At 45.9% G+C, this 16614-nt stretch overlaps 1 protein-coding gene across 1 annotated transcript in view; it reads right to left on the bottom strand.

The window, feature by feature from the left end:
• Nucleotides 1-16614, bottom strand: part of SCARF2 (scavenger receptor class F member 2) — an 87608-nt gene that overhangs the window by 57295 nt on the left and 13699 nt on the right. The window contains exon 2 of the mRNA XM_083373244.1: nucleotides 5937-5995. Within this exon, the coding sequence (XP_083229370.1) occupies nucleotides 5937-5995 (59 nt within the window). The remainder of the gene's footprint in view (nucleotides 1-5936; nucleotides 5996-16614) is intronic.

Here is a 16614-nt window from a genome sequence, read left to right as displayed (position 1 = left end):
GGTGAACTGTTGGGAATCAATTTAAGCGCATCCTGCAGGATTCTATAATAATAATAATAATAATAATAATAATAATAATAATAATAATAATAATAATAATAATAATAATAATAATAATAATAATAATAATAATAAGCTGGAAGGGACCTTGGAGGTCATCTAGTCCAACCCCCTGCTCAGGCAGGAAACCCTATACCATTTCAGACAAGTGGCTGGTCAGTCTCTTCTTAAAAACTTCCAGTGTTGGAGCATTCACCACCTCTGGTGGCCTGCTGTTCCACTGGTTAATTGTTCTGACTGTCAGGAAGTTTCTCCTTAGTTACAGGTTGCTTCTCTGCTTGATGAGTTTCCATCCGTTGCTTCTTGTCCTGCCTTCAGGTGCTTTGGAGAAGAGCTTGACTCCCTCTTCTTTGGGGCAACCCCTGAGATATTGGAAGACTGCTATCATGTCACCCCTGACCTTTCTCTTCATTAAAGATTCTAGACTAGATGAGGTTCCTTCCCACCTTCTATGGTTTTCACCATAAAATGGCCAGATGGGACAATTCACTCAAGTAGCTCAGTTAAAGAAAGAGTGTTGTTGTGCAATTAGCTCACATGGTGTAACAAAATGGTGGGTTTGTTGTCACTGTGAGTTGTGGGGGGGGCACAAAGGGAGGCTCAGCCAATCTCACTGTACACATGTTGTACTTTGATAATAAAGCTTCATTCATTTGCAATGCTTATTAGTCTTGTTTAGGATTAACCTTGGTGAGTTTTCTCTGAGTTTTCTCTCTTGAAGATGTTACCTAGTTGAATAAGAAAATGTCTGCAGGCAAACAACTAAGCTCAAGAGCACCAAGGATTTCCCCTTTTATGCAAAGCCAACCAATGTGGTTAGTTTATGCTTCAATATGCCACGAGAATCTGGAACCGGGTTGATTCAGTAACCAGTTAAAGCATACTGGACAAGCTGAACCAATGTGGTTAGCACATTGTTCAATATATTTGACAATTAAATTGGGTTAATTGAGCACAATCAGATTCATTGTGCTGCATAAACCCAGTGTGCTCCCTCCTGGAGACAGAGATCTCAGCCCCAGCGTCTGGGACAATTCTCTGTAGCCAACATGCCACGGCCAACTAGGTGCGGGACAACTTGGTGCGGGACAAGAGTTACACTAGTATTAGAGAAATGGTGCAACAGAATAATTAAAGAAAGGATACAAAAGCAGTGAGCTGCATTGGCTCCCAGTTGTCCTCCGGGTAAGATTCAAGGTGCTGGTAATGGTTTTCAAAGCCCTACATGGCATGGGTCCGGAGTACCTTAGGAACCACCTGCTGCCAGCGTCAACGTCCCTCCGTCCAGTGCGCTCCCACAGAGAGGGACTCCTAAGGGTTCCGCCGTTTGGAGAATGCCGTCTGGTGGCTCCCAGAGGGAGGGCGTTCTCTGTGGGCGCGCCTGACCTATGGAACCGTTTACCGGTTGAGCTCCGAATGGCTCCCGACCTTCGCTCCTTCTGACGTGACCTAAAAACCTATCTGTTTGAGCAATCCGGTCTGGTCTGACGGGTTCTGTTGTAATTATTGTTTTAAGGTAACTTATCTTCTGCATTTGGGCATTTGGGTTTAATTTGTTTTCAATATCTGTATTTGTTCTTTTGATATTTATGTCACTGTTCACCGCCCTGAGTCCTTAGGGAGAAGGGCGGTATACAAATCAAATAAATAAATAAATAAAATAAATAAATAAAAGGAGGGACAGAATGAAATGTGAGTGACCAAAGTGAAAATATTTTTAAATTTATTTTAAATAATTAAATTGAATCGTTAAATTGTCCCACAGTGCATCAGCCGTCAGCGAGTTGGCTCTGGCGAGAAGATTGTCCCATTCTGCAACCCCAGTGTTCTGTCCCAGCCTATGTGAATCCTTGTTAACTCACAAGGACAAAGCCCTCTTCCAACAAGTAGGCTGGAAATAAAGGAAAAATAAATAAACCCCATTTAATATTATTTACAGACCTGAAAAATGTCCCAAAAGCAAAGGCAAACAAACCACGATTCAAATAGAGAATTGTTCACAGGCAAGGCAATCAGAACATGATCCCATGAAACTTGAGTCCTTTGCAAACGGTTGCCTTCAGCAACCAGCACCGCCAATGCCTTCCCTTTTTATTATGCAGCTCCAAGGCGTGGCTTCTCAATGCCTTCTCCTTCATCCTTGGAGCCACCCCATTGCCTCCCTCTGTCCTACTCTTGTTGCCTGTTGGTGTTTGCGAGCGTATATGATGTCTTCCAGCTGTGAGTTCTCAGAGTCTGACTCAGCTAATTAAAAAAACTTTATAGATTATTGCTTAACTTAAAGATGGAGGAGGAGCAAGTTAAAGGAACAGTGATAATATGGGCAAAAAATGTTGGTCATTCTATAGAGCTTGAAGAATGGGAAAAGCTATGGGATAGAAATATTAGACTAACCAAAGCTGTATCATATAAAGAAAATTTGTATAAAATGTTTTATAGATGGCATATAACACCAGTAAGACTAGCTAAAATGTTTAAAAATACTTCAAATGTTTGTTGGAAATGTAAGCAAAGACCAGGTACTTATTATCATATCTGGTGGACATGTCCTAAAACAAAAAGGTTCTGGCTTAAGATACATTTATGGTTAGAGAAAATGATTAAAAAACAAATAGAATTTAAACCAGAATTGTTTCTCTTAGGAATGATAGGCCCTAACTATGATAAGGAGAGCGGATACTTAATGTTACATGTATTGACAGCAGCGAGAATTATGTATGCCCAATACTGGAAAAATGAAAAGTCACCAACTGGAAAAGTATTAATTAAGAAGATATTGGAATGTGCAGAAATTGATAGCTTAACCTTAGAGATTAAAGAGGAAGAGCATTTAGTCTATTATTCAACTTGGAATAAATTTTATCAATGGCTAGATAAACGAGTTAGAGAGAAAGGAATGTGATATGCAACTTTGAATCTATTTGACTAAGAATGTTATACATTGAAAATTTAGTATTGTGTTTGATAATTTATGATATCTATCAATGTTATTGTTAGGCTCATTATCTTTATTTATATGCTGTATATTTACCCAGACAACATGCTGTTTGCCAAATATTGAATGTTATTAGGGGAAACCCCAATCCCTACCCTTAACCTTTCCCCTACCCCAGGGGTCGGCAACCGGAAAAAGGCAAAGAGCCACTCAGAACCGGTTCCATCACAAACACAAAAAAGTGGGAGCTGCAAAATGTGCGCGCGCGTGCATGCACGCACGCGCATGCGCAAAACAAGGCAAAACGTGCACCAGCCCTGCCCCCCATCCACCTCCAGTATGGATGGCTCTGCCAAAAGAAAAGCAGCCGAAGCAAGCCTCCCATTGAGAGAATGGGGCGGCGGAGGCTTGCAAAACGGCGGATCCAGCCTCTGCCGGCGGCTTGCAAAACGGCGGATTGAGCCTCTGCCGGCAGACACGCTTGCAGAATGGCGGATCGAGCCTCCGCCGTTCTGCAAGCCTCCGCCGCCGGCAGAGGCTGGATCCGCCGTTCTGCAAGCCTCCGCTGCCGGCAGAGGCTGGATCCGCCGTTTTGCAAGCCTCCGCCGCCCCATTCTCTCAATGGGAGGCTTGCTTCGGCTGCTTTTCTTTTGGCAGAGCCATCCATACTGGAGGTGGATGGGGGCAGGGCTGTGCGCGCTTCCCCCCCTTCCCTCTCGTCGCCGGGGCTGTGCGCGCTTCCCCCCCTTCCCTCTCATCGCCGGGGCTGTGCGCGCTTCCCCCCCTTCCCTCTCGTCGCCGGGGCTGTGCGCGCTTCCCCACCTTCCCTCTCGTCGCCGGGGCTTGCAAAACGGCGGATCGAGCCTCTGCTGGCAGACACGCTTGCAGAACGGCGGATTGAGCCTCTGCCTTCTATTCAGCTCTGGGAAGTGAGGGGGAGGGAGGGGGAGTTTGGGGGGGAGGGGGAGCTCCACGGTGCAAAAATAAAGCCCTGCCGCTCTTTGCGTTGCTTGCCCGACTGGCTGTCACGGGACCACACGGATCGCCTCGCTCCCACCGGCAGCTGATTCCTTCGAGTTTGGTCTCGAGCGATTTTGCATTTTCTCCAGTGCTGAAAGCCACTCGGGGAACTTGAGTTACCAGCTCCCCGATCGCTCCACCCTCATCTTCTCTTCGTTCCGCTTCCCCTTCCGAAGGTTCCTCTCGCCGTCCGTGACTAAAGTCCCACTCCCACGCCCCGCGGCAGGTTGGATCCCCCCCCAACTATCTTGAGTACCTACAGCCCCGCGCTGCCCTCCCCCGGGCCACCGCAGCTGGAGAGGATGGCTCTGAAGTTAGATATTTCGCCCGTAAGTCGCAGAGGGACCCAGGGTGTTCATAATTGATCCATAAAAACCTAATACCAAATAAAAGTAGGATACATCAATAAAAAGATCCAATTTGATTTTCCCCCCGCCACACACACACACACACACACACACACACACACACACACACGTTGGAGATCCTCCGGCGTGGCTTGGGCACCCAGAGGCTCCCGCTGCCCCCTTTTCTCCACCGGGCGAGAGAGGCAAAACGTGCACCAGCGGATCCAGCCTCTGCCGGCGGCTTGCAAAACGGCGGATCGAGCCTCTGCCGGCAGACACGCTTGGAGAATGGCGGATCGAGCCTCTGCTGGCGGCAGAGGCTCGATCCGCCGTTCTGCAAGCGTGTCTGCCGGCAGAGGCTGGATCCGCCGTTTTGCAAGCCGCCGGCAGAGGCTGGATCCGCCGTTTTGCAAGCCCCGGCGACGAGAGGGAAGGTGGGAAAGCGCGCACAGCCCCGGCGACGAGGAGCCAACGGGGGAGGCGGGCGGGCGAAGCGCGGCTTTCGCTCGGCGGGGCTCTCAGCCCCGGCGACGAGGAGCCAACGGGGGAGGCGGGCGGGCGGGCGAAGCGCGGCTTTCGCTTGCCGGGGCTCTCAGCCCCGGCGACGAGGAGCCAACGGGGGAGGCGGGCGGGCGAAGCGCGGCTTTCGCTCGGCGGGGCTCTCAGCCCCGGCGACGAGGAGCCAACGGGGGGGCGGGCGGGCGAAGCGCGGCTTCTTGCTCGTCGGGGCTGCTAGCCCCGGGGACGAGAGGGAACGGGGGGGGGGAAGAAGCAGATCTACTTACGTTTTACTTCTTCCTCTCTTCCTCCACTCTGCCAGTAAAAAAACAAAGGTTTGTGGGCGGTCCCACAAACCAACCAATCAATTTAAACTTTTCAAGTTTTTTTGTGAGAAGTTTAAATTGATTAAGTTTTTTTAGTACCATTTTTTTTTTCAAGAGGGAGGAGGCCTGGGAGCCGCATGGGCCGGCTCAAAGAGCCGCATGCGGCTCCGGAGCCGCGGGTTGCCGACCTGTGCCCTACCCTATCCCAAATCCCCATTTCCCTGCCTTCCTTTTTAACCCTATGAAACTAATAAGAGAGAGAGAGAGAGAGAGAGAGAGAGAGAGAGAGAGAGAGAGAGAGAGAGAGAGAGTCTGACTCAGCTTCCCAGCTGGGCCTCAGCCTGAGCACGAGTGGAGGGGCCAGGCTCTGCATCAGATTGTAAATCCTGGAGCTCATCAGAGCCTTCCTCCAACTCTGATGGCTCTCCAGGCCCCTCCTCCTCCTTCTCTGATTCCCCAGACTCAACTGCCAGGTCCACTGGCTGGCACGGAATCACAACACTCCAGACCCAGGTTGACGAAGCAGTTAGTGAGGTGTGCAGTTGGTGTGCCCACAGCAGAGACCATCAAGGAATCTTCTTTGCAATCACCCCCACTTCAGGCCCAACCTTTGCCCATCAGCCCTTTATATGCCCCCAAGGGCCACTGGGAAATAGGAGAGGAAGGGTTGCTCTCTCTTCTCCAAAACTCCATGGAGGCTCATGCAGAGCTTCTGACTGGCCTTGAAAAGGAGGACAGGTGAGATCTTACCTATCAGGCACTCCTCCTCTTGCTGTCTCCATCCTGGGCAACAAACAAATCCAGAGGACCTGTGGAGGAGACGGAAATGAGTTCACCTTCACATCTCAGGCCAAGCAAAAGGACACTCGCCAAGCCTCCTGGCCACTCGGAGAGGCCACACTGCAAGAGCTAAGCCTCTTCCTCGCCTCCCTCATGGCGTCCCTCTCTATACCCAGCCCTCTCCTCGCCGACACTTCTCCTGTTGAAAGAAAAATCTTCATCGGGATCCAGTCCAAGCCGAGAGTAAACAAAATGGAGACCGCTTTAGAAAGAAAGTTGGAGTTTATTGAAGAGTAGAGCCAGACAGAAATGTGGCTCTCGGGCAGCTGACCACATGGTGCTGGGAGTGGTGGGGTTTTATACCTTCTTGGGCTTTTCTGTTTGGAGTTCCTGTTCCTGTGGAATGAACTTTGACCTGAGCTTTTGAGTGTGCCCTTTTTGGTATTGGTGGGTTAATCCTAATATGTCCCAAAGGCCATGTGTTTAGAGTTTGGGTGGGGAATGTAGATTTTAGGGGTCTTTGTCTTCCTAATCTCATCAGCTTCTAGCTTCCTGGATCCCACCTTTCTGAACAAGATTGTCAAATCTGCATTTCTACAGACCTACCTAGGGGAGAGAGCCTGGGCCTGGTTTCTGTCTTTTAGGGTTTTTTTTCTCCATTACTGTATTCCTTGGAGAAATATAATATTCTGCTTTTTAATATTCCCCAAAATATTTCTTTCTCTGGGGGGGGGGTGCTGTCCTCCCGCACCCCCTTCCCAAGAACGCCAATCTATCTACAAATAACATAGGGATTATTTTTCCAGGTTAGCTGCAAAGTCACCAAGTAGTAGATTTACATTCTAAAGAAGATTCGAAGCAAGAGGATTCTGGGATTCTGAACTTTCTTACTGACGCGTTCAGATCATGAGTGAGAAGACAATGGCTACAAAGCGACACACAGATCCCACAGCCTTTTGTTGTGATCTTCCTAGCAACCCTGAAGGCAACTTTATCTCTGCTTTGGGTCTCTGCTCTCTGAAGGTGACAAACACATAAAAACGATGGCTTATACCAAAATAAAGCAAAGCCCAGTTGTGAAAATAAAACCCACAGCAACATGACTAAAGCCAAGGGAAAACTTCCAACTGCAAATCCTTTGCATCAGCTCCCTGATGGCTGCATCTGATCATTAACGATCAGCTGCAATCACCCATCTCTAATTTGATAATACACATTTAAACCAGAGCATCCGAAGTGGCCCTGGAGGTCTTCTAGTCTAACCCCTGACCAAGAAAGAGTCCTTATGCCATCCCAGACAAATGGTTGTCCAATCTTTTCTTGAGAACACAGCAATGAAGCACCCACATCTCCAGAAGGCAAGCTAACCTAGGCGGTCCTTAACTTACAATCATCGATCGAATAACTGCTTCAAGTTAACACTGAAAAAAAGTGACTCATGATGGGTCTGATGACTTGTGACTGTTGTGGCATCCCCACAATCATGGGATCAGAATTTGGTTGTTTGGCAACTGAGACATTATTTATGATGGTTGCAGCATCCCAGGATCACATGGGCGTCATCAGTGACCTTCCCAGCCGGCTTCTGACACACAAAGTCAAGGGAGGAAGCCCTTAATGACTGAGTGATTCACTTAACAACTGCAGTGATTCATTTTACAACAAAAGATACGAAATTGAGGGCAGGGCAAGAAACAAGGGATGGAAACTAATCAAGGAGAGAAGCAACCTGGAATTAAGGAGAAACTTCCTAACAGTGAGGACAATTAACCAATGGAACAGCTTTGCCTCCAGAGGTTGTGGGTGCTCCATCACTTTTAAGAAGAGACTGGACAGCCGCTCGTCTGAAATGGTATAGGCTCTTCTGCTTGAGCAGGGGGTTGGACTAGAAGACCTCCAAGGTCCCTTCCAGCTGCTATTCCATCCAATCCCATCCCATCCTATTCCAGCACTACTCACTCTGAACAAGGCATCCCAATGGATTTAGGTTCTTTTCGGATGAATGGGAACATGAGAGAGTAGAGCTGCTGCGGAGCACAAAGAGACAATGCAGGAAGAAATTCACACCGTCTTTTGCCACTTAAATGGATGCAGGAAAACTGCATTCTGCCCAAACGAATTTCCCTCGGAAGGAGACTCTAAAATCAAATTGTTTTTGCTGTCAGACTAAGTAGTAAAAATGGACAGGGGACAAACGCAGGCGAATTCTTTTTGCAGGGTCTTGAAAATAAATGTCGAACTCTGATTTGGAAAGCAGTTGCTTCTAAAAAACAGCTGACAGCCCAAACCTCTTCTCCCTCAGCTGGCTGCGCATAGACAGGAGGACAGACGGAGATTTACTAATAATGCCAAAGCACTGACCATTTCCTAACAGCGTGGAGTTTCAGGATGTGAGGGAAAGAATGAGCTTAATTGGCAACTGCTGGGGTTGATCTTGGAACTTCTATTTATCTATGCAATTCAAATAATAATAATAATAATAATAATAATAATAATAATAATAATAATAATAATAATAATAATAAGTCCCTTTCTTTGAACTCAACTCGTGCTGGCCTCAGGGACTCAGCCACGGAAGATGGAACGGGTGGCTCTTGCCTTCTTCCTGATCCACCTTGCACACTTTGCTGGCCAGGTACCCTGCCAGGTAGTAGAAACAACAACTTGCACCTAAACATCGGCAAGCAAAAGAGATGGTGTTAGACTTCCGGAGAAAAAAGGAGGAACCTGCCCCACTTTACATTGGAGAGAACTGTGTAGAGAGAGTTTCCTCCTTTAAATTTCTGGGAGTCTACCTCTGTGAAGATCTGACCTGGAAAGTTAACACAACCCAGGTGGCTAGAAAGGCCCAACAGAGGCTTCACTTTCTTAGGATCTTGCGGAAGAACAGGGTGGAACAACGGCTAATGACCCTCTTTTACCGGTCTACTATAGAGAGCGTCCTCTCGTGCTGTATCGTGGTTTGGTATGCTGGTCTGACAGCCGCGGATAGGAAAGTATTACAGAGGGTGGTGAGCACAGCACAAGACATTGTGGGCTGTCCCCTGACCCCACTGGATGACCTCGCCAGGGCCCGCTGCCTTGGAAGAGTGAGGAAAATCCTCAGGGGCGACTCACACCCTGGACGGTATCTCTTTACTCTCCTACCATTGGGCAGGAGATATAGGAATATAGCCAGCCGTACCAACAGGCTGAAAAATAGCTTTTATCCGTGGGCTGTTAGGCTTTTAAATGGGACATAATCTTATGCAGAATTGACTTGGGAGGCCGGTGTGTGGTGTAGTTGGTTCACATAGTGTGGTGGGATGGAGGGTTTGTTGTCACTGTGTGTTGGGGGGAGAGAGCACGGGGGGGGGGGAGGCTCAGCTAATCTCAATGTACACATGTTGTACTTTGACAATAAAGGTTTTTTATTATTATTATTATTATTATTATTATTATTATTATTATTATTATTATTATTATTATTATTATTATTACATTCACAGCCCCTGCCACCTGTTCCAAAATCAGAAGACCTTTTTCTGTGGCACTGCCATCTGGGAGTCTGGTTTTGCAGGGCTATTGCGGAAAGCGGTGGCGTTTTCAGACTTGGCGGGGATGGAAAATCCCCAAGCCTGGTCCATCCACCTTCTGTGGTCTGAATAGGACCAGACTTCCTGGGCTCTTTATACCAACTGAGGGCAGCTGACCAGGTTTCGGTCTGTTGATGACATGCTACATTTGGGACTGACCCTCGAAGGAACTGGAAACTGTGGCTTGTGCAGAACAGTTGGGCTGCTTTTAGCAGGTACAGGTAGTTCATTTAGTGACCATTCAGAGTTACAACGGCAGTGAAAAAAGTGACTTATGATTGCTTTTCACACTTACGACCGTTGCAGCATCCCCATGGTCATGTGATCGGAATTCAGATGCTTGCCAAGTGGTTCATATTTATGACGGCCGCAGCGTCCTGGGGTCCTGGGATCTCCTTTTGCAAAGTGTTCCAGTATCTGAGGGGCTGCCCCAAGGCAGGGGAGGCCAGGTTGTTCACCAAAGCACCAGAAGGCAGGGCGAGAAACAATGGTTGGTGTTATATAGTGGGTTCTTTGCCTGATTAATTTTAATTTAATTTTATTTTATTAGATATATATACCACCCTTTCCCGAAGGACTCAGGGCGGTTTACAGGGCATTTTAAAATCACACCAATACAAAATACAAAAGTTAAAGGACAATTAAAAAGATTAAATTATCCTTGAAAATAAAAACCCCAGTTAAAAATTCTCAGCCTGGGCCGGAGAGCTTGACGAGACAAGGCGAGTGAGTTCAGCAAGAATCATTCTTTATTTGCTTACAGGAACTGAACTGAGCAACAGGGCTGTGAATGCAGCCATTTATACTCTGGCCTCTAGGTGGTGGCCAATAGGTTTAAAGCAACCTATTGCTGCCCTAGAAGCAGCCAATGGTGGCACTGGAGACGGGTTGTCTGAGGAGCTGGGAGTTGTTAGCCAGCTTCCCTGCTTAAACAACCTTCCAGCAATTAACCCCACATGATACTCTTTAGTAAGACAAAACCCATTATGTTACAGTTGGAAACTGATCAAAGAGAGAAACAACCTGGAATTGAGAAGCTTCCTAACAGGGAGCACAATTAACCTGTGGAACAGCTTGCCTCCAGAAATCATGGGCGCTGCATCATTGGAGGTTTTTAAGAAGAGACTGGACAGTCACCTGTCTGAGATGGTATAGGACAGGTTCTCCAGCTTGAGCAGGGGGCTGGACTAGAAGACCTCCAAGGTCCTATTCTATTCTATTCTATTCTATTCTATTCTATTCTATTCTATTCTATTCTATTCTATTCTATTCTATTCTATTCTATTCTATTCTATTCTATTCTATTCTACTCTACTCTACTCTACTCTACTCTACTCTACTCTACTCTACTCTACTCTACTCTACTCCACTCCACTCCTTCTATTCTATTCTATTCTATTCTATTCTATTCTATTCTATTCTATTCTATTCTATTCTATTCTACTCTACTCTACTCTACTCTACTCTACTCTACTCTACTCTACTCTACTCTACTCCATTCCATTCCATCTATTCTATTCTATTCTATTCTATTCTATTCTATTCTATTCTATTCTATTCTATTCTATTCTATTCTATTCTATTCTATTCTATTCTATTCTATTCTCCAATATCTATTTTATTCTATATTCCAATATCTATTCTATTCTATTCTATTCTATTCTATTCTATTCTATTCTATTCTATTCTATTCTATTCTATTCTATTCTATTCTATTCTATTCTACTCTACTCTACTCTACTCTACTCTACTCTACTCCATTCCATTCCTTCTATTCTATTCTATTCTATTCTATTCTATTCTATTCTATTCTATTCTATTCTATTCTATTCTATTCTATTCTATTCTATTCTATTCTATTCTATTCTCCAATATCTATTTTATTCTATATTCCAATATCTATTCTATTCTATTCTATTCTATTCTATTCTATTCTATTCTATTCTATTCTATTCTATTCTATTCTATTCTATTCTATTCTATTCTATTGTGGCAAAAAAAGAAAGAATGTAACTGTAACACAAGAACTGCCTTGCTTAGCAATCAAAATTCCAGATCACATAAGTTGCATCTGTACCCCTCCAATTGCAAGCCAGCCCAGCTTTTAGAACGCTGCTTCCTCCACTGGAGTCCAGGTTGGTTTAGAGGATGCTCTGCAAATCTAGAGTGATATCCTGACGTCCAATTAGGACTCGGGAGACCACACAATCTAGGAAATGAATTTGGAGAAGTGATTCTTTTCAGATTTGGGGATCTGGCTTCATTTTACCTCCATCTACTTGCTCCTTGCCTTGAGAGAAAAAGAAACAGACCAATAAGAATAAATGCCCTGTTGCGAGACATGGAATTTCACCTGAGGAAGAATGGACTTGGTTTCAGATGAGCAATAAAAACGTTTTATTCCGTGTAGTTTTTAATTTAAAAAATGCAGGCTGGGGGTTTTGATCTGGCGTTTTTTGGATTCCGAATAGCTCTGTTCTTAATCTAGCTTCACCATCCCCAAGGAAGGGCTCTTCAGAGGAGGCCTGTTAAATATTCTGACTGATAAAAGAAATGGTAAAAATAGAACCAGCCCGTCAACGGCCATCCAAAGAGTCTCCTCCAATCTGGGAGCCAGAACAAGGTTTCCACCCACACCAATCATCAGGGCAGACCACACTGGTAGAATCCCCTGTCCCCAGAGGGGATCCCATTGGGGAAGACTGACCTACTGCAACGATCAAGGAGGTGACCTGCTGCAAGAGGTGAGCAAAACCATCTTTGAACCATGCCCTGTGGTCCCAAAGTCTATGGACTGATTTCTTTGCACAGTTGAGCCTGACCCTTGGATTGCACGGGGTGCCCTGGTGGCAACAGAGCCTGGCTGGATCTCCGGCCAGTGGAGGGGAGGGGCAGGTGTCCCTCCTATCATGGCTTAGCTCCTTGCTACCTCCCCTCCCCCAAAGGAGCTTGAGAACAATCCCCTGGGTAGCCTCAAGAGATGATCTTCTCATATTTTTGTAATTTCCTTTTAAATGGGTTTTCACTTAGTAGTTCCATTCATTTCATTTACTCTTCTCAGATGCGACAACAAGCAGCAAAGAACAATGAAAACCCAAATAAGCTACAAATACAACAATGTTGGAAAGCAGATCAAAGGAACAAAGTTAAGTAAAACGCAACGATCCACGGATACGATCGGCTGCCAGCCCAATACATTTTCTCACGCAGTAGTTGATGCCCCCCAGACTTTCTGTGGCAAATTGGAAATGTGAAAAGTAAGCCAAGTGAAGGGTGGGGCTCATACCTTCACAAATGACTGCATGCTGGCACAGGCAGGCACACCACAAAAGCAGGGGGGGGGCGGGGAATCATCCAAGGCAGGGGGCTGTAGGCACACTGATGCCCCCAACACCACAATGGAGATACTGGCAGTGATGCTTAAAGTGCTGAGTGCCGTGCCATGAATTTCTCCAGGAAGCGTGCGGGGCAGGCTTATCCGTCATCCAAAACCAGGTGAGCAAATGGCCTCCACACAAAGTAAGACACCCCACCATTTCAACCAATCAACTCCCGCGGCCCCTTTATGCATCTCCATTGTTCATAGGAAAGCCATCATCTGCACCTGAAGGGGAGTAGAAATCTGGGACAGTTTCTTCTGAATCACAGTAGAGCTGGAAGGGACCTTGGAGGTCTTCTAGTCCAGCCCCCTGCTCAAGCAGGAGATCCTATATTAGGTTGACCCTCCTCTTCTTTGTGGCAGCCCCTCAAATACAGGAATATCAAGTCCCCACCAAGTCCTTCTTTTCTCTAGACTATGCCAAAACCAATTCCTGCAGCCGTTCTTCATATGTTTTTGTCTCCAGGCCTTAATTTTATTTATTTATTTTTTATTTTTATTACATTTATATCCTGCCCTTCTCCGAAGACTCAGGGCGGCTTACAAGCTTAGCAGTAGCCTTCATTCTATGTATATGCCTCCTTATTAGGGCTTTCACACACACACCCAAGCGGAATTATTACAAAGTCAGCTTAATTGCCCCCAACAATCTGGGTCCTCATTTTACCGACCTGGGAAGGATGGAAGGCTGAGTCAACCTTGAGCCTGGTGGGACGCGAACCTGCACTAATTGCAGGCAGCTGGTGTTACTTAAGGAGGCATTAGCCCACTCCTCCACCAAGGCTCTAATCATCTTAGTTGCTTTTCTCTGCACTTTTTCCCAAGTCTCAACATTTTTTTTGTAAAGCAGTTACCAAAACGGGTTGCTTCTGGGTAAGACCCTTAGGAACAAAATTCAAATGGGTGCCGTATTTGATTTCCTGGGTTGTCCTGTCTATGGCCTCTCCATCCCCTGCCTGCCTGCACATGTCCGTGGCTGCCAGCCCAAACCGCCTCTCTCGTTCCGGCTTCTGTCCACTTTCTGACCGTCTGCCACCACCACCATGGTTTTCCTGGGAGAGAGAAAAGGAAGTGGTGCTCAGCTGCTTCCCCTTCTATGGGGGAGAAAGTAGAAGTATTCTCTGCCTCTGTGAAGGAGGAGGAAGAATGTCCTAAGATTCTGAGAGAAGATTTACTTTGGAGTAGTTTCTTAGTTCACGTAAAATCGACAACAGCACGTTAAGCAGCCCCCTCTCAAACGCTGTATTTTCACCCGTACATTTGCTATCTTGAATGAAAACTATTGTCCTCTTTAAGAGCTTTTAAGATGGGACCACGGAAAAGGTCTCTGTTTTTCTACCTTACTTTCAGATGCCCGAAATTTTCTTTTTTTCTTTCTCTGGGGAAGGTTCTCCTTTGACAGAGATTGAAATAATTAGAGCAAAGTTTTCACATTTCTTTTCCACAGGGAGTTACCCAAACTCAAACAACTGCACACAGCAGGTCACATTAAAGACACTCACAAGTCAAATAAACAAACAAACAAGATGAGAGAACTCGTCCCTACATTTAGTAGTTTAGTTTATTGTATATTGTATGGTGAAAATCTATGTTGTTGCTAACAGTCAACTTAATGGCCACATAATCAACCAATCAACCACACTTCAGTCCAACAGTTCAGATCCTCATGTGTTCCCTTTTTATTCTTTTCAGAAGCTAAGAATGATAACAACAACATCATCTGGCTGACTGTGTGATGATGATGATTGTTGTGGTTGTTGTTGTTGTTGTTATTGATCATCGCACAGTCAGCCAGATGTTCAGACTGGATTTGGAATTTTTGTTTACCTATTGAGTCCTTACCAAGGACCTGGGATAGGCAGATTTGGATGTTTGATGGTATTACAGATATCGCCACAGGATGGAAGCAGTTCCTAGTAAGGCCACCTTTTGCAATTGACTAATGGTGAATTTGTCAATGCCAATGGTGTTCACGTGGTGCTCCAGTTGTTTTGAGATTGCACCCAAGACGCCTATTACTATTCGTACCACCCTTGCTTGCCTTTGCCACAGTCTTTCTATTTCTATTTGTAGGTCTTTGTATTTTGTTATCTTCTCCAGTTCTTTCTCATCTATTCTGCTGTCTCCAGGCACTGCCAGGTCCACCATCCAGACTTTTTTGTCTTTCTTATCGACAATTGTTAAGTCTGGGGTGTTATGTTGCAGGTACTTGTCTGTTTGAATTCTGAAGTCCCAATGCAGTTTAACTTTATCATTTTCTATGACTTTCTCTATTTTATGATCCCACCAGTTCTTGCTTACAGGCAAATGATATTTCTTGCAGATCTTCCAATGCACCATTGTTGCTACTTTGTCATGCCGCTGCTTGTAGTCAGACTGTGTGATCTTCTTGCAGCAGCTTACCAGGTGGTCCACTGTTTCTTCAGCTTCTTTGCATAGGTGGCACTTACTGTCTGTTTCTGTCTTCTCAATTTTGACTTTGTATGCATTTGTCCTTAAGGCTTGGTCTTGTGCAGCCAGAATTAGTCCCTCGGTCTCTTTCTTCAACTTTCCTGCTCTTAGCCATTGGCAGGTCTTGTTAGTGTCTGCTTTCCAAGCTATTTTTTTTAATGTACTGGCCATGTAGTGCTTTGTCTTCCCATGCCTCTATTCTGTTCTTCATTTGGTCTTTCTTGTAGGCCAGTTTGGTCTCTCCAGTAGTCTCTCTTGATATTAACCTCTCCCAGTCTTTCACCATTGACCTGCAAACTGTGTCTTCCACTGTGCCATCGATCTTTGCACAAATTTTCTGATATTTCTACTGACTCCTGTTATTTCTAGGCACTTGATGTCATGTGGCAGAGAGTAAATGCCTTTTTGTAGTCAATCCATACCACATTCAGGTTGGTATTCCTTTTCTTGCAGTTTTCCAAGATCATTTTGTCTATTGGGGCGGTTTCCTTTCTGTTCGGGTGGAAAGAGATTGTTTTCAACTAGATGCTGTTGTACTGCATCAGCTACCACGCCAGTTAGCAATTTGAAAGTTGTTGGTAAGCAGGTAATTGGCCTGTAGTTGCCTGGTGTTGCCCCTTTTGCTGAATTTTTCATTATTAGGTAGGTTTTTCCAGTTGTTAGCCACTTTTCAATTTCTCCTCCTTGTAGTATATTGTTGAACTGCTCGGCAATGAGTGGGTATATAACAGTTAATGTTTCAACCAAAACCCATGCAGTTCGTCTTCACCTGGTGCTGACCAATTTTTGATCTTCCTTGCTCTTTTTTCTACCATTTTTGTTGTTATTACTAGTTCTTTCATTTCAATTTCTGTTTTATTTGCATCCACCTCTTTTAACCAAGCCTCATCCTTGTTGTGTTTCTTTGGGTTATCCCCAGTGCTTTTTTTCTAAAAAAAAAAAAAGGTGCCAGAACTCAGAGGTGCTGTCACTGGGAGCGATGCCGGTTTCTGTAAGAACCCTCTCTTGCTACGGCATCGCCGCCCTTCCTTTGCACCCCCGCCCCTGCGGCTCGGAGCCACAGGCCGTGGGGATTCCCCTCCCCACAGCCGCCGCGGGGATTCCCCTCCCTGCAGTTGCCACGCCGTGGCCTGTGCTGAGCCCCCACCTGGAGCTGCTCCGAACCCCGACCCAGAGCTGTGTTCCTCGTGGTAGCGGTCTCCAGTGCTGAACAGCTGACGGCCTCCGGCACAGTCCCTGACAC

The sequence above is a fragment of the Vipera ursinii genome (genome assembly GCF_947247035.1).
Source record: "Vipera ursinii genome assembly, chromosome: 14".
Classification (NCBI taxonomy): Eukaryota; Metazoa; Chordata; class Lepidosauria; order Squamata; family Viperidae; genus Vipera; species Vipera ursinii.
Note: the sequence above shows the minus strand (reverse complement) of the source record. Positions and strands in the feature narration are given on the sequence as shown.